This window comes from Poromitra crassiceps (assembly GCF_964638095.1).
Source record: "Poromitra crassiceps genome assembly, chromosome: 3".
Taxonomy (NCBI): Eukaryota; Metazoa; Chordata; class Actinopteri; order Beryciformes; family Melamphaidae; genus Poromitra; species Poromitra crassiceps.
The window spans coordinates 15,673,983-15,691,482 of NC_139625.1; the positions used below are offsets into that span (position 1 = coordinate 15,673,983).

A 17,500-nucleotide genomic window follows, 5' to 3' on the forward strand; every position below is an offset into this window, starting at 1 on the left:
AGAGAGACAATCAGAGAGAGAGAGAGAGAGAGAGAGAGAGGGGAGAGATAGAGAGGAGAGAGAGAAATTGAGGTGGAATTGAGAAAGAGAAAGGGAGAGATGGATAGATGGATATATAGTAGATGATAGATAGAGAGAGAGATAGATAGTAGATAGATAGATGATGATAGATAGATAGATAGATAGTAGCTAGATAGATAGTAGCTAGATAGATAGATGATAGATAGATAGTAGATAGATAGTAGATAGATAGTAGATAGATAGATAGATAGATGATAGATAGATACTAGATAGATAGATAGATAGATAGATAGATAGGGAAATGTAGGCATCCAGTAGCTTTAATACAGCACACAGTTAAGGTCCTTGCACACCAGAGGTGTTTTCCCGTGTGATTAATTTGCACATCAATAATATTTTTCAAACCTATATACATACCAACGGCGAAGTTTCGCTGAGCGATATTGCGGCGTTTATTATTTTTTCGAACCAAGGTTGATTTTTCAGAAATTTGCTTCCGACATGTTGCGGTGATTGACAGGTGGGCCAAAATTCGCCTCGCAATTTCATGCTGCATATTGGCGTTGCACTTGGGGTGTAACGGCCTTTAGACACACACATTAACATGTCAGAATACACAGCAAAATTGTATAAACAAAATAATTCCCTGATGTGGGAAAACTCTTGTGCCATGCCAGTGAGTAAAAGTGACGATCAAGTGCATAGTAAACAAGCACGGCTAAGGAAGATATAGAGCCAGAACACACAGCAGATACACAGAGCAAAAACATCATCGCATCAGGCCCAGTGCTCAAATCCTCAACCTCCCCCTGCTGGGAAGAGTTGAAGAGCCTATACTGGCTCTGGGGACAAAAGACCTCTGGGGTCTGTCCGGTGAGCAGCTCGGTGACAGCAGCCTGCCACTGAACCTGCTCCTCTGGCCCACTATAGCCTCTATGGTGGTCTGCTAGTGGGTGGACTGTCAGTGACCATGATGGACAGCAGAGTCACTGTCTCTGCCACCATCGCCAGAGAGTCCGCGTCTCCGTGATCACAGGGAGGGAGAGACAGCGACAGAGAGAAAGACGGGAACCATGAAGGGGAGGCTGAGACAGCGAGAAAGACAAGGTGCAAGCGGGTCGAGAGAGAAGAAGAGACAGGTAGGTATCAAATGAAAGACAAGGAGTGGAGAGAGAGAGAGAGAGAGAGAGAGAGATTCAGAGATAAAAGATGGGTCAAGAGAGGTTGAGAGACATAGTGACAGGCAGAGAGGGAGGGAGATAACGAGAGGGCGAGAGAGGGATGGCAGGTGGATCCGTCTCTATTTGTTCATTCTGCCATTCGTCCGTCCGCTGTATGACACGCAATTATTGGTTTTTAGAAAAACATGGAGGAGCTGCTGCATCATCCCACTCTGTTCTGTCATGCTGTAACATTCCACCAAGGAGGCCGCTACTTTGTTTCTTCCTCCTCATTGATTGGTTCATTCCTTGGCTCATATGTCACATGACATTTCAGACACCACTGATCAGCTTGAGAGAAATGAGCCCTCTCAGCACTGCGCTCTGTTCAGCAGCACACTGCATGGCCCAGAGCATCAGACATGGAGGGAGGGTATGTTCAGCAGCACACTGCATGGCTCAGGGCATCAGACATGGAGGGAGGGTATGTTCAGCAGCACACTGCATGGCCCAGGGCATCAGACATGGAGGGAGGGTATGTTCAGCAGCACACTGCATGGCCCAGGGCATCAGACATGGAGGGAGGGTATGTTCAGCAGCACACTGCATGGCCCAGGGCATCAGACATGGAGGGAGGGAACACTGCATGGCCCAGAGCATCAGACATGGAGGGAGGGTATGTTCAGCAGCACACTGCATGGCCCAGGGCATCAGACATGGAGGGAGGGAACACTGCATGGCCCAGAGCATCAGACATGGAGGGAGGGTATGTTCAGCAGCACACTGCATGGCCCAGAGCATCAAACATGGAGGGAGGGTATGTTCAGGAGCACACTGCATGGCCCAGAGCATCAGACATGGAGGGAGGGTATGTTCAGGAGCACACTGCATGGCCCAGGGCATCAGACATGGAGGGAGGGTATGTTCAGGAGCACACTGCATGGCCCAGGGCATCAGACATGAAGGGAGGGTATGTTCAGCAGCACACTGCATGGCCCAGAGCATCAGACATGGAGGGAGGGTATGTTCAGCAGCACACTGCATGGCCCAGGGCATCAGACATGAAGGGAGGGTATGTTCAGCAGCACACTGCATGGCCCAGGGCATCAGACATGGAGGGAGGGTATGTTCAGGAGCACACTGCATGGCCCAGGGCATCAGACATGGAGGGAGGGTATGTTCAGCAGCACACTGCATGGCCCAGGGCATCAGACATGGAGGGAGGGTATGTTCAGCAGCACACTGCATGGCCCAGGGCATCAGACATGGAGGGAGGGTATGTTCAGGAGCACACTGCATGGCCCAGGGCATCAGACATGGAGGGAGGGTATGTTCAGCAGCACACTGCATGGCCCAGGGCATCAGACATGGAGGGAGGGTATGTTCAGCAGCACACTGCATGGCCCAGGGCATCAGACATGGAGGGAGGGAACACTGCATGGCCCAGGGCATCAGACATGGAGGGAGGGTATGTTCAGCAGCACACTGCATGGCTCAGGGCATCAGACATGGAGGGAGGGTATGTTCAGCAGCACACTGCATGGCCCAGGGCATCAGACATGGAGGGAGGGTATGTTCAGCAGCACACTGCATGGCCCAGGGCATCAGACATGGAGGGAGGGAACACTGCATGGCCCAGGGCATCAGACATGGAGGGAGGGTGTGTTCAGCAGCACACTGCATGGCCCAGGGCATCAGACATGTTCAGCAGCACACTGCATGGCCCAGGGCATCAGACATGGAGGGAGGGTGTGTTCAGCAGCACACTGCATGGCCCAGGGCATCAGACATGGAGGGAGGGAGTTCCTTTGCAATCCACATGCATTGAAAGATCTATATAATAGGGATGCACCGATATGAAAATTTTGGCCGATGCCGATAACCGATATTAACATTGCCGTTTTGGCCGATAACCGATATTTACCGATGTCGATATGATCTGTATAAAAACACATTTCTATGATAATAAAATTTTGTACATACTGAAAAACACATTGAACACACTGAATTTGAAAAAGTAATGCATTTCTTTACTTCAAAAACATTTGTAAAAGCCCATAAATCATAGATTTACTGCATTATTTCATCTTAATGTGAAGAATTTGGTTGATACCGATAACCGATATTAACATTGCAACATCGGGCCGATACCGATATGTTAAAAAATGACTAACATCGGCCGATACCGATATGATTGCCGATATATCGTGCATCCCTACTATATAATAAAGTTTAATCTCTTTATCTCTGTATCTTTAATGCATGCCCACCACCCAAGGTCAGATTGGGCTGGACAGTCCTGGAAGAACCACCTGATAAGCCTTTGAACCACCTGGGAAGTCCTGGAAACCACCTGGAAACCAGCTCATGCCCACACCTCTGGTCAGATTGGGCTGAAAATGTGCATGGCAGTGGGTTATGATCCGGGGGAAGGTCATGGGCACGTTGTCAAGTCCTGGAACCTTCTGGAAAGTCTGGGAAACCACCTGGACACTAGCATCCTTTACGGCCAAGCAAAAGTATTGCTTTGTGCCTTTCTAACCCGGGCAATGCCGTGTGCATTGTTAGTTGAGAGATAAAGCTGATATTGGTTGTTTTCTGGTGTAATGACTCACATAAACATAGAAATACAGTGGCAAACATACGCCAAAAATCAGATAATACAAGTGTCTAGCGGTAGTTTTTGTGACTTGGTTTCCCCGCAGCTCCGCTTGTGTTTACATTTGCGCACATAGCAGAACAACAGCAAGGCTAAAATACACTTCTGCATGTTGATGAGTTTGGTGGGGAGAGAATACGCTGTGGAGCAGCTCCAACAACACATGGATGCCACACCGGCAGCAATTCAACAAAACACACTTAGTGGAGTCTGACAGGCGTTTGTGGGGGGCTGACAGGTACTCTCTTCTCCATCACTGTACACAGAATGAACTCCTGAACTCAAGTGTGCTCACAGAAAAGCAAGCAGAGAGGGGGGAAAAGCAGATAAAATAGCACACTCATGCATGCGTTACCGGCGTGCATACACCAGAGGCTGCGTTAGGCTTTCTCGTAGTCTGTCATTTTGAGTGACAGGGTCGGAAAAAAATGTAGTCATAATCTATTATTACTCGTGTTAAAATGACAGACAGCCTTCAGATTTTTCTGTCATTGTAAAAAAAAAGAAATGGGTACAAATATTCGGTTAACGCGACCACCGACATACACTTTTTACACACTGGCTTGTATTACTATACTTGCTATGACTTTCTATTGACTAAATTCAAACCCTAAACCCTCAGTCCCCACTACATACCTAACCCCTTACCCCAATTCCTTTATTAAGATGATGTTTTTGGCAGAGTGAGGTTCTAGGCTGGATTCAAACCCCTGACCCAGTGACACCCACTAAATCCCTAATCCCACCTGACCTTTAGTCTACCCTAAACCTAATCCAACCTTTAATTCTAACCTACAAAGGTTTAGGACTTGACTTTAGGGTTACTAGAGTCAAGTCCTCATAGAAGTGAGGTCCTCCCTTTGGAAGAGTGTCCTCATCTTTCTATCCTTGTGAGGACATTCAGTCCTTCTGAGAATAGAATTGCAGGAACACACACACGCACACGCACACGCACACACACACACACACACACACACACACACACACACACACACACACACACACACACAGAAGTACCACTGTAGGTGTCATAACATCCTTGGATATTAGGCCTTCACAGATGTGAAAATTTTGGCCAATACCGATAACCAATATTCACATTATATACATGTATATGATAACCGGTATTTACCGATGTCGATATGATCTGTATGAAAACAAGTTTCTATGATAATAACATTTTGGACATACCGAAAAACACATGTAAACACTGTGGATTTGAAAACGTTGTCTTCTTCATTTCCAAAACAGCATTGTTTCCTCTCAGTATGAACATTTTGGACGATAACCGACATTAACATTGTTGTTACAGTATTTTGTTCATCGGACAGATACGGATATACATATATATATACCGTAAATTCCGGACTATAAGCCGCACCGGTGTATAAGCCGCACCTGCAAAGTTGACTATTTTTTTCTTATATAAGCCGCACCGGACTATAAGCCGCGGGTGTTTTAATGTTTATTTTTTTATTTTTTATTTTTTTGTGTTTTAATGTTTAATTACCATATGTAAGGGTTCATGCACAGAGGGGATTGTCGGGAAAGAGATGGCTGTTTGAGGAAGCTCCCATTTATTAACATTTCAACAAAACAACATAACACAACACCACCTGTGTTGTTATTTACAGTGCACACAGTGTCATACAGTGTGGTGAAAAGAGGGCAAGAGAGGAAATTAAAACAGAAGTGGATTTATAGTTAGAAAGAGTGCTAAAAAAGAGATTTTTTTTTTTTTTTTTTTGAAAAAATCCATAGATAAGCCGCACCGTTATATAAGCCGCAGGGGGCAAAAAAGGCCAAAAAACGGGAAAAAAGGTGCGGCTTATAGTCCGGAATTTACGGTATATATATATATATATATTTTTTTTTAAAGACTAACATCGTCTGATACCGATATGATTGCCGATATATACCGTGCATACCTATTGGACATATAGAGCACAAAGAGTTCATTATCAGCACGGGAGGGAGCTGTGTGTGTGTGTGTGTGTGTGTGTGTGTTAGTATATGATCTGTGTAAGGAGGGAGGTGTGTGTGTGTTAGTGCATGATCTGTGTGTGTGTGTGTGTGTGTGTGTGTGTGTGTGTGTGTGTGTGTGTGTGTGTTAGTGTATGATCTGTGTAAGGAGGGAGGGGTGTGTGTGTGTGTGTGTGTGTGTGTGTGTGTGTGTGTGTGTGTGTGTGTGTGTGTGTTAGTGTATGATCTGTGTAAGGAGGTGTGTGTGTGTGTGTGTGTGTGTGTGTGTGTGTGTGTGTGTTAGTGCATGATCTGTGTGTGTGTGTGTGTGTGTGTGTGTGTGTGTGTGTGTGTGTGTGTTAGTGTATGATCTGTGTAAGGAGGGAGGGGTGTGTGTGTGTGTGTGTGTGTGTGTGTGTGTGTGTGTTATATGATCTGTGTAAGGAGGTGTGTGTGTGTGTGTGTGTGTGTGTGTGTGTGTGTGTGTGTTAGTGTATGATCTGTGTAAGGAGGTGTGTGTGTGTGTGTGTGTGTGTGTGTGTGTGTGTGTGTGTGTGTGTGTGTGTGTGTGTGTGTGTGTGTGTGTGTGTGTGTGTGTGTGTGTTAGTGTATGGTCTGTGTAAGGAGGTGTTGAGTCAACAGAATATTTGCAGAGGCATCTGGAGGCATCTCAGGTCAATATGGCTGATCTCCCCTCTGTCCACGACACTTTAATAAAAGCTAAGCCGTCTGCAACTCGGCTACAAGTGGCCAGGAATCTACCTGAAGGGAAGTCTCCTGTGCTGTGACTGACATGCAGGATAGTCTCCTGTGCTGTGACTGACATGCAGGATAGTCTCCTGTGCTGTGACTGACATGCAGGATAGTCTCCTGTGCTGTGACTGACATGCAGGATAGTCTCCTGTGTTGTGACTGACATGCAGGGTAGTCTCCTGTGCTGTGACTGACATGCAGGGTAGTCTACTGTGCTGTGACTGACATGCAGGGTAGTCTCCTGTGCTGTGACTGACATGCAGGGTAGTCTCCTGTGCTGTGACTGACATGCAGGGAAGTCTCCTGTGCTGTGACTGACATGCAGGATAGTCTCCTGTGCTGTGACTGACATGCAGGATAGTCTCCTGTGCTGTGACTGACATGCAGGGTAGTCTCCTGTGCTGTGACTGACATGCAAGATAGTCTCCTGTGCTGTGACTGACATGCAGGGTAGTCTCCTGTGCTGTGACTGACATGCAGGATAGTCTCCTGTGCTGTGACTGACATGCAGGATAGTCTCCTGTGCTGTGACTGACATGCAGGGCAGTCTCCTGGGGGAGCAGGGAGCATTTTGTGTGAAATGGCCCTTTAAACACGGGAGCCTCTGGACGGGGTCAGCGAGGTCTTGTATGTGTTGAGTGCTACTGCCACATTTACACATGTACACACACACACACACACACACACACACACACACACACACACACACACACACACACACACACACACACACAGCACTCTGCTAACTACCTTGTTTCAGCCCTGAGCGATTTGAATGAGTAGAACCACAGAGATTAAAAAAATAGGTTGAAGGGCCAGAGATGGAGATAGCAGTGCGTAGTCAGGGAGCTCTCAAAGGGAGAGAAAAGAAAGTGTGTGTAAGTGTGTGTAAGTGTGTGTGTGTGTGTGTGTGTGTGTGTGTGTGTGTGTGTGTGTGTGTGTGTGTGTGTGTGTGTGTGTGTGTGTGTGTGGACCACCCCTGTTCGTAATGAAAGCCAATCAGCTTGGGTGGCGGAGGCGTGTGCTGCAGGAAGAAAGCCAATCCACTGAACCTAATGAACCGGGATTGGAAATCAGAGAGGCCGAAGAGAGAACAGAGGGAGTGAGAGAGAGAGAGAGAGGGAGGGAGAGAGAGAGAGAGAGAGTGAGAGAGACAGAGAGAGGGAGGGAGACAGAGAGAGTGAGAGAGTGAGAGACAGAGAGGGACAGAGAGAGGGAGGGAGACAGAGAGAGAGAGAGAGAGACAGAGAGAGGGAGGGAGACAGAGAGAGAGACAGAGAGACATAGAGGGACAGAGAGAGAGAGAGACATAGAAGAGAGAGCGATGAGCTCATCAGCTCGAGATAACAAGAGCGAGAGAAAGAGTTGAGGAAGGAAAGTGCTAAAAGTTAAAAAGTTCTAAATAGAGATCCACTTTCTTTCATTTCCAATCCGATCCGATACCTGAATTTGGATATCTGCCGATACAATACAATACTGATACAATACTGATTCCGATACCAGAGCGCTCTTGGCAGCTCTCCAAAATAGTTGCAACATCCACCTTTACATAGGTGGTTCCTACTGAGAGATATTTTAGTATTTGATTTGGTAATCAATTATCTCATAGCATTGGTTGCCTGGTTCATAAGATTCCACAATATTAAATTCAACCATTAATAAAACAACATTTCAACAAACCGACAATTACACACACCCCTGCAAACCCCCAAATATCGACAAGACTAAAATATCTCCAAAACTAAGGTAACGTTAGCTAACTGCTAACGTCAGTAGGTCACTACTCCGACTACGTACTAGCACTGTCTCATGTTATGTTACGGCGGGTTTATGGTCCGGTGCAACAAGCTATGAATGGAATCTGGATCCAAACGTGGATCGGCGACCTCAGTCCGCTATCTGATATGTGCATTACTTCAGTATCGGCACCCGATACCGATATCCCATCTCTACTTATAGAGAGAGAGAGAGAGAGAGAGAGAGAGAGAGAGAGAAGGAGAGAGAGAGAGAGAGAAAGAGAGAGAGAGTGATAGAGCGACAAACGGAAAGAGCAATGACCTTGTCCGAATAGGCCTGGATAACAAGAGTATTGAAGAAAAGTATCAACGAGGTAGAAAAGGCAAGAGATAAAGAAAGATGAAAAGACTAGAGAGAGAGAGAGAGAGAGAGAGAGAAAGGGAGAGAGAGAGAAAGGGAGAGAGAGGGAGAGAGAGGGAGAGAGAAAGAAGGAAGGAGGGGTCAGCTCAGGTTAATACCAGGAAATAAGCCGCTTCATTCTCGCCATCCAGACACACATCTAACCATGAGATTGGAAACCTCACGCCTTTCAGACAGAAAGAGAAAGGACACACGTACACGCACGCACGCACACACACACACACACACGCACACGCACACACACATACACACACACACACACACACACACACACAGACGGTCTGTTATAGGAAAGCCCCTGGGTTTATGAGGTCAGCAGGTCAAACCCCTGCAGGCCGTTGGATAATAGGAGGGGGCGACATATCACAACAAAGGAATGTACTGATAAGACGCATGTGACTGTGTGTGTGTGTGTGTGTGTGTGTGTGTGTGTGTGTGTGTGTGTGTGTGTGTGTGTGTGTGTGTGTGTGTAGTCTGGACCCATAATTAGACTGGTGTTTTTGACTGCTTTGTGATGGTTGAGACGATATGGTTTATACTTGTGTACTTACCCCAGGAAATATGCTCCGTCTTGGTTAGAGCTGAGGTCTTTACACTGACCTCCTCATATTCGTGTTTCCTATTCTTTTAGCTCTTTAATGAACTTTATTATTATTATTTAGTGATTGGTGAGTGCTGATTTAGTGAATTTTAACAGGACCAGATGGAAAGAGTAAACCTAGGAACTGGAGTGATCAGGCTTAACCTTGTCTGATGTCTGTCCATCAACGGACGGAAGAGGCTTTGACCAGAAAATCCTTGCCTGCATCTATAAGTGGCTATGAGGTCTGATATAAATATCTGATCAGTAAATAGATATCTGATAAAGTGGCTGTGAGGTCTGATATACAGTACAGTAAATATCTGATCAATAAATAAATATCTGATCAAGTGGCTGTGATGCCTGATATAAATATCTGATCAATAAATAGATATCTGATAAAGTGGCTGTGAGGTCTGATATGAATATCTGATCAATAAAAAAATATCTGATCAAGATGCTGTGAGGTCTGATATAAATATCTGATCAATAAATAAATATCTGATCAATAAATATCTGATCAATAAATAAATATCTGATAAATAAATAAATATCCGATCAAGAGGCTGTGAGGTCTGATATAAATATCTGATCAAGAGGCTGTGAGGTCTGATATAAATATCTGATCAAGAGGCTGTGAGGTCTGATATAAATATCTGATCAATAAATAAAAATCTGATCAAGAGGCTGTGAGGTCTGATATAAACATCTGATCAAGAGGCTGTGAGGTCTGATATAAATATCTGATCAAGAGGCTGTGAGGTCTGATATAAACATCTGATCAATAAATAAATATCTGATCAAGAGGCTGTGAGGCCTGATATAAACATCTGATCAATAAATAAATATCTGATCAAGAGGCTGTGAGGTCTGATATAAACATCTGATCAAGAGGCTGTGAGGTCTGATATAAACATCTGATCAATAAATAAATATCTGATCAAGAGGCTGTGAGGTCTGATATAAACATCTGATCAATAAATAAATATCTGATCAAGAGGCTGTGAGGTCTGATATAAACATCTGATCAAGAGGCTGTGAGGTCTGATATAAACATCTGATCAATAAATAAATATCTGATCAAGAGGCTGTGAGGTCTGATATAAACATCTGATCAATAAATAAATAACTGATCAAGAGGCTGTGAGGTCTGATATAAACATGATCAATAAATAAATATCTGATCAAGAGGCTGTGAGGTCTGATATAAACATCTGATCAATAAATAAATATCTGATCAAGAGGCTGTGAGGTCTGATATAAACATCTGATCAAGAGGCTGTGAGGTCTGATATAAACATCTGATCAATAAATAAATATCTGATCAAGAGGCTGTGAGGTCTGATATAAACATCTGATCAAGAGGCTGTGAGGTCTGATATAAACATCAGGGGCCGGTTGCACCAAGTGGTCTTAACTATGCCTGGTCGTAACTCCTACGTCGGTCTTAGTTAAGACCAGTCTTTAGAGTGGATTTACGCCTGTTGCACCAACACGGCTTACATCTGGTCTTAACTATGCTGGTCGTAGCAATGCGCGTCCATGTGAATTGCCAGGGAATGCACCCTGATTGGATGATGTTGCAAAAAATGTGCCTCGCGACCTGCTTGGAGCACTGTGCCACTACGCTCTCTCAGCCACTACTGTAAAACACCCTCCCTCCTCTCACCCTCCCTCGCTCCGGGGGAAAAATGGCGGCGATTGAGCCAGAAAGACAGTCTGAATGAAATTGAATGTAACGTTCCCAATTCTATGTATTAAATTCTAAAAAATTTACGGCAACATTTTTGAAGGCTAAGCCACACAACTAGCTCGTTGTAATCTAACATCATGCTTCAAAAGATGGAGAACTGGCTGTGTTACGACGATGAGGGTAAGGACTCAAAACGGTCTCCGCTGATAACGCTTCGTTCACACAGACAACCTACGCCTTGCCTTGCCTCAACCCACGCCTACGCCGAGCTGGGCGTGAACCTGTTACACGCTTTTGCGATCACACCGCACGCCTTTTGCACGCCGAACCTGGAGCCGAGTCACAAGCGCCTCTCCTCTCTCCCGACTGTATTTTTTAACGTGTTGTCCAGAATTGTCATGGGTAGCCTCTACTCTAGGTAAAATAAATCGGATATATTTAATGTTCTATTGATGCTGGATATGTATAACCAGGTCTGACTATAGTCGGACATTCTAGAGAGGTGATCTTGCAAGAATATGTGCTGGCACAACAACATTGTCCATCTTGCTTCTTCGGTCGCTATTCTCTCTCATGAAGATTTGTTTGCCGACGGGGAGAAAGCCCCACGTGATAGCTACCCGTCAATCTCTCTGTCTCTCTGCTCAACATGTTGTAGTAACTCCATTTTATTTTGAAATTCAGTTGACTTTGCTATTTCCGACGGATATTGTGCGTTTTTCTTTCATGGCTTGACAGAAGAAGTCTGCCTGCGCGTGCCTTGTCGGCTTCAAAATAGAACTCACGCCTATTCGATAAAATCGGCAAGGCACAGGCAAGGCGTGGGTACACGCAGGGTTCACGCTCAGGCGGCCGGTGTACACAGCCTCGTTGACTAAAACGGACGCCTATTAAAAAGCGTGGGTAAAGGCAAGGCATAGGCAAGGCTTGGGTCGTCGGTGTGAACCCAGCCTAAGACACGGAGATCTCTGTTACAGGCAGGCGCTACGCCTCCTCCTGACCAGGCGTAACTCTTACGCCTGGGCGTAGTGAAAAGAAGGCTTAAGCCGTCTTGGTGCAACCGGCGTAGCTGTTAGGTCGTAAAGTTACGACCAACTCAGTGTAAGACCAGTTGGTGCAACCGGCCCCTGATCAATAAATAAATATCTGATCAAGAGGCTGTGAGGTCTGATATAAACATCTGATCAAGAGGCTGTGAGGTCTGATATAAACATCTGGGGCCGATTGCACCAACTGGTCTTACGACTGGTCTTAAGCTAAGTTGGTCGTAACTTTACGACCTAACAGCTACGCCGGTTGCACCAAGACGGCTTAAGCCTTATTTTCACTACGCCCAGGCGTAAGAGTTACGCCTCGTCAGGAGGAGGCGTAGAGCCTGCCTGTAACAGAGATCTCCGCGGAGACCTTTTTGACCGTCATCGTCGTAACACAGCCAGTTCTCCGTCTTTGAAGCACGATGTTAAGATTATAACTAACTAGTTGTGTGGCTTAGCCTTCCCAAATGTTGCCGTTAATTTTTTTAGAATTTAATACATAGAATTGGGAACGTTACATTCAATTTCATTCAGACTGCCTGACACTAATCGCCGCCGCCATTTTCCCCAGGGGCTTCTACAGGAGGAGGGGGGTGGGAGGAGGGAGGGTGTAGTGACGCACATACAGTAGTGGGTGACGGCGCGAGGCACATTTGTGGGCCAATCAGAGGGCATTCCCCGACAATTCACATGAACGCGCATTGCTACGACCAGCGTAGTTAAGACCAGAGGTAAGCCGTGTTGGTGCAACAGGCGTAAATCCACTCTAAAGACTGGTCTTAACTAAGACCGACGTAGGAGTTACGACCAGGCATACCGTAAATTCCGGACTATAAGGCGCACCGGTCTATAAGCCGCACCTTCAAAGTTGACTATTTTTTTCTTCTATAAGCCGCACCGGTCTATAAGCCGCGGGTGTTTTAATGGTATTTTTTGTTTTTTTTACAGTGCACACAGTGTCCGCGGTGTGGTGAAAAGAGGGCAAGAGAGGAAATTAAAACAGAAGTGGATTTATAGTTAGAAAGAGTGCTAAAGATAGTCCGGTCTGGTTATGACGAGTCTCGCTGGGTACAGTACGCCAAAGCGATATCCATTGACTCGATGATGCTGTTGTATGTTGCGCGTTTCTGTTGCACCAACGCGGAGAGGTCCTGCCGGACGAAAAAGCGCGTACCCTCCCAGGTGAGGGGCTTCTTCCCCGCAGCCTGGAGGATGAGTTGACGGTCGGGCCAGCGGAGTAGGCAGATGAAGATGGCCCTCGGTGGCAGGCCGGGGTCTGGACGTGGCCGAGGCGCCCGGTGTGCCCTGTCCACCTCTGGTGGTTTCTCGCCTTCCTTCAGGTCCAGGATGTAACACAGGATTTTGCCACGAAAGCGTCCATGTCACCAATCTCAGCTCCTCTTTTACATTGATCAGGCGAATGTTATTTCTTTTACTCCTGCTGATTAAGTCATCAACCTGCGTGTGCAGGGTTTCGATTTTGCATTTTATCCATTTTCGGACTCACTGTGTTGTTTTTGTCCTCCAGTGCGCGGATGCGCTTTTCCGCATTATAAACTCTGTTCACGGTTGCCTTAGTTTCTTTAGTGAGTGAGTGGATGGACTTCTGCACGTTTTCAAACTTGTTTTCAAGCTGCTCAAAACCTCTGAGCGATGTCGGACTTAATCGATAGTGTTTCACGGAGTAAAAGTTTAGCCCAAGCGTGTATCTCCAGCCTCCAGCAGGTGAGTCATTTCCTCATTCATGGCGTGATTGCTTCGTCTTTTTCTTTCTGCTTACCTGTGTTGTGTTATGTTATGTTATGTTATGTTGTTAAAAGAGGGCAAGAGAGGAAATTAAAACAGAAGTGGATTTATAGTTAGAAAGAGTGCTAAAAAAGAGAGATTTTTTTTTTTTTTTGGAAAAAATCCATAGATAAGACGCACCGTTATATAAGCCGCAGGGGCCAAAAAAGGCCAAAAAACGGGAAAAAAGCCACGGCTTATAGTCCGGAATTTACGGTAGTTAAGACCACTTGGTGCAACCGGCCCCTGATCAATAAATAAATATCTGATCAAGAGGCTGTGAGGTCTGATATAAACATCTGATCAAGAGCAGACAGGATTGAGGGAAGAATGGATAGTATCCACACACACACACACACACACACACACACACACACACACACACACCACCACACACACACACACACACACACACACACACACACACACACACACACACACACAACACACCTTCTTAAACATCAAATTCAAGGACTTTTCAAAGACTTTTCAGGCCCAATTCCTTCAAATTCAAGCAGCCAACATGGCCTAGTTTGAGACATGGATCAAGGTTAATTACTGTTACACCACTGAGCATTTTTATAATGAGAACTAGCAGCTTTACAGAACCTCACAGACAACAATTAAACAGAGTGAGGCGTGAACGTGTGACCACTTCTCAACTGTGTTGTTACACGTCAAGTAAAAACAAAATCTACATTTCTATTCTTGCACAAAATAAATAAATTCAAGCATTTTCAATGACCCATGTCTCTTTATGTCGATTTTCAAAAACGTTCAAGGCCTTGATTTTTCTCTCTCAATTTCACAAACCTTCATGGATTTCAAGAGGCTTTGACCAGAATATATTGGGATGTACTGTAGGCAGGAAGATATTGTAGGAAAACTCAACAGAGCTAGGGGGGGGGGGGATACATTTCATCTAGGAAAGGTATGTTTCCTTTAGGGGGGTAAAAATATCTCTCTACTTTACTTGATTTGCTCCTCATTGTCATTGTCTATTTTTATGTGAAGACTCCAAATTGCACTTTTCTGGAATTTATACTTTTTTATTATGCTTTGTAAAACTTTTTTTCTTAATCTTTTTTTTATTTCTCTATGCTCTTTACTTTTTATCTATTTTATGTAAAGCACTTTGAATTGCCTCTGCGCATGAAATGTGCTATACAAATAAACTTGCCTTGCCTAGAGGGCAGGACGGGAAAACAATGGCTTCTTTCACTGGCGTGTGTGTGTGTGTGTGTGTGTGTGAGTGAGAGAGTGAGTGAGGTGTGAGTGAGTGAGTGAGTGAGTGCGTGCATGTGTGTTTGTGTGTGTGTGAGAGTGAGTGAGTGAGTGAGTGAGAGTGAGAGTGTGTGAGTGTGAGTGTGAGTGTGAGTGTGTGTGTGTGTGTGTGTGTGTGTGTGTGTGTGTGTGTGTGTGTGTGTGTGTGTGTGTGTGCCTTCGTGTGTTCACTCACCCAGATCCATGCTCTTGGAGGCCCGGTTGCGAGGTGTGTTGTCTGGGGGGTTGGCCAGTTGTCGGTCAGTATTAAGGCCTGCAGGCATGTAGGGCGCCTTCTGAAACTCACTGCCAATGCAATACAACAACCCTCAATCAATAATCAATCAATCAATCAATCTTTACTGCACCACCAGGGAAGCTAGCATTAAAAACACAGTAATAACACTAGAGCTGCAACGGTTCATCGATTAATCGATCCAGAGATAATTAATCAACAACTATTTTGATAATTGATTCATCATTTTGAGTAATTTTCTTTTTTTTCAGATTTTTTATCCCAGTTCTATCCCCCATTAGTGCTAATTTAAATTTATGTATCCTGGTTGCTGCTCCACCCTCTGCCGATCTGGGGAGAGCCGCTTCTTTTCACCTGACAGGGGAAGCTTCACCGGTAGAACATAGCACGTGGGAGGATCACGCTATTCCAACGAGTTCGCCTCCCTACTAACAGGCGCCCCTAACGACCAGAGGAGGCACCACTTCACTTCACTTATTGTATGTATTTATTATTTGGGCCGATGCACTTTACCTTGGTGTTTCACTGTACGTCTCAGGGAGATGCTTGTCTATATCTCGTTGTTGGAGTAATTTAACAATGACAATAAATATACTTGAACTTGAACTTTGAGTAATTGTTAAAGACACAAAGTCAAAATTATCTGATTCCAGACTTGACATTTGATGACGTCATCTTGGGCTTTGCGAAACACTGAACGACATGTTTTCACCATTTTATGACATTTCATAGACCAAACAACTAAAGAAAATAATCGACAGATTCATCGATAACGACAATAACCGTTAGTTGCAGCCCTACGTAACAACACATTCACAACAACTGCATGAACACGTGGAGTGACCCCACTCTTATTGGATTTGTTGGCGACATCAACCAAAAAAAACAATAACAGTCAATAAAACCCAGCTTGACTCATTCTAGATCCTCTGGTCCAGATGGCATGCTTGATGCTTCAGTAAAACAATGGCATAACTGTCTCCATTCAACTTTCCCAGAAGGAGCGTATTGATGTCACATCCTGAGTGTGGCCAGAGGAGATGCAAAAAGTGCTCCTCAAACGTCCTGGCTCTTTCTTCTCACCACTCAACAGCTGCAGACGATTGAGCAGGAAGATCTGCTGTGTGGCACACAACCTTGCCTCATTTCCAGTGTGCTAAGCAACGCATCCACTGTTTTCCTCAGCTTACCTTCACTTTGAGGGACTCGGGAGGCTTGCTTTGGATTAGACTGTTTCTGTTTAAGTAGGAGGCTTTTTAATGTCCGCATGATACTTTTGTTGAGAATGTTTCTTTGCTTTTGCCCTCCTACAAGGAGGAGGAGGAGGTCAGAGGGTAAGGGTCAGCTAGAGACATAGACTAGACTTGACTAGAAGGAACTAGAATAAAACCATATCTACGCATGGAACATGATGGCTCACCACAATTAAAGGACTTTTACATGTAAATAACCTTTAAGGTCTGGGTTGGTGAAATTCACGCACTCAAAATGAGCTCTCTTTGCAGTGAAACATGACATTGATCAAAAATAGAAAACATAGAGACCTTTTTTTTTACTTGTGATCTTATGAAGTCAAGAAATCCTGCTGAAATCATTGTGTTAAAAGTGTTGATGCTGGCAGAGAGGTAATAACTCATTGATTTTCAAAGTTAGATTTTGTTTTTCTCTAATCCACAAACCTTAAGGGATGTTCAAAGCCTGTGGGGTCACATAATCTACATTTTCTTATCCTAGTAAATTCGTAATACCCTAAGCATTCCTAACTAGACGGGCACTCAGAGAGAGTAGGCCTCCGCCAAGGCCCGCTAAAATTCACTATTATTGTTGTTCATGTTGTTATTGCGTGAGTTGGATCCGGCTCCGCTCCAAAATGTAATGGGTTCTTCCTTGGCCCATGGTACACCCTTCCATAAAGTTTCATGAAAATCGGCCCAGTAGTTTTCCCGTAATCCTGCTAAACAACAAACGACACCTATTGCTATATAGAAAGTTTTGTACACATCACTAGTAATGTGATGACTGCTGCTAGCTGTTTGCAGAGTTCAAACCAGGCTAGCCTGCATAGATATATGGTATATTACAGCCCTTCCCAACTCTTCATATTCATATTTTTCTCTCTATCACCATAATTACTTATGCATAATGCAAATAAGCTGTTGCAATTAGCCCTTATAGTC

General features: G+C 44.9%; 1 protein-coding gene across 1 annotated transcript in view; it reads right to left on the bottom strand.

Moving 5' to 3' along the window:
- Positions 1-17,500, bottom strand: part of LOC310772998 (partitioning defective 3 homolog B-like) — a gene marked incomplete at both ends in the record, with an annotated part of 148,469 nt that overhangs the window by 101,635 nt on the left and 29,334 nt on the right. Inside the window, one exon of the mRNA XM_083632939.1 lies at positions 15,264-15,373. Within this exon, the coding sequence (XP_083489065.1) occupies positions 15,264-15,373 (110 nt within the window). The remainder of the gene's footprint in view (positions 1-15,263; positions 15,374-17,500) is intronic.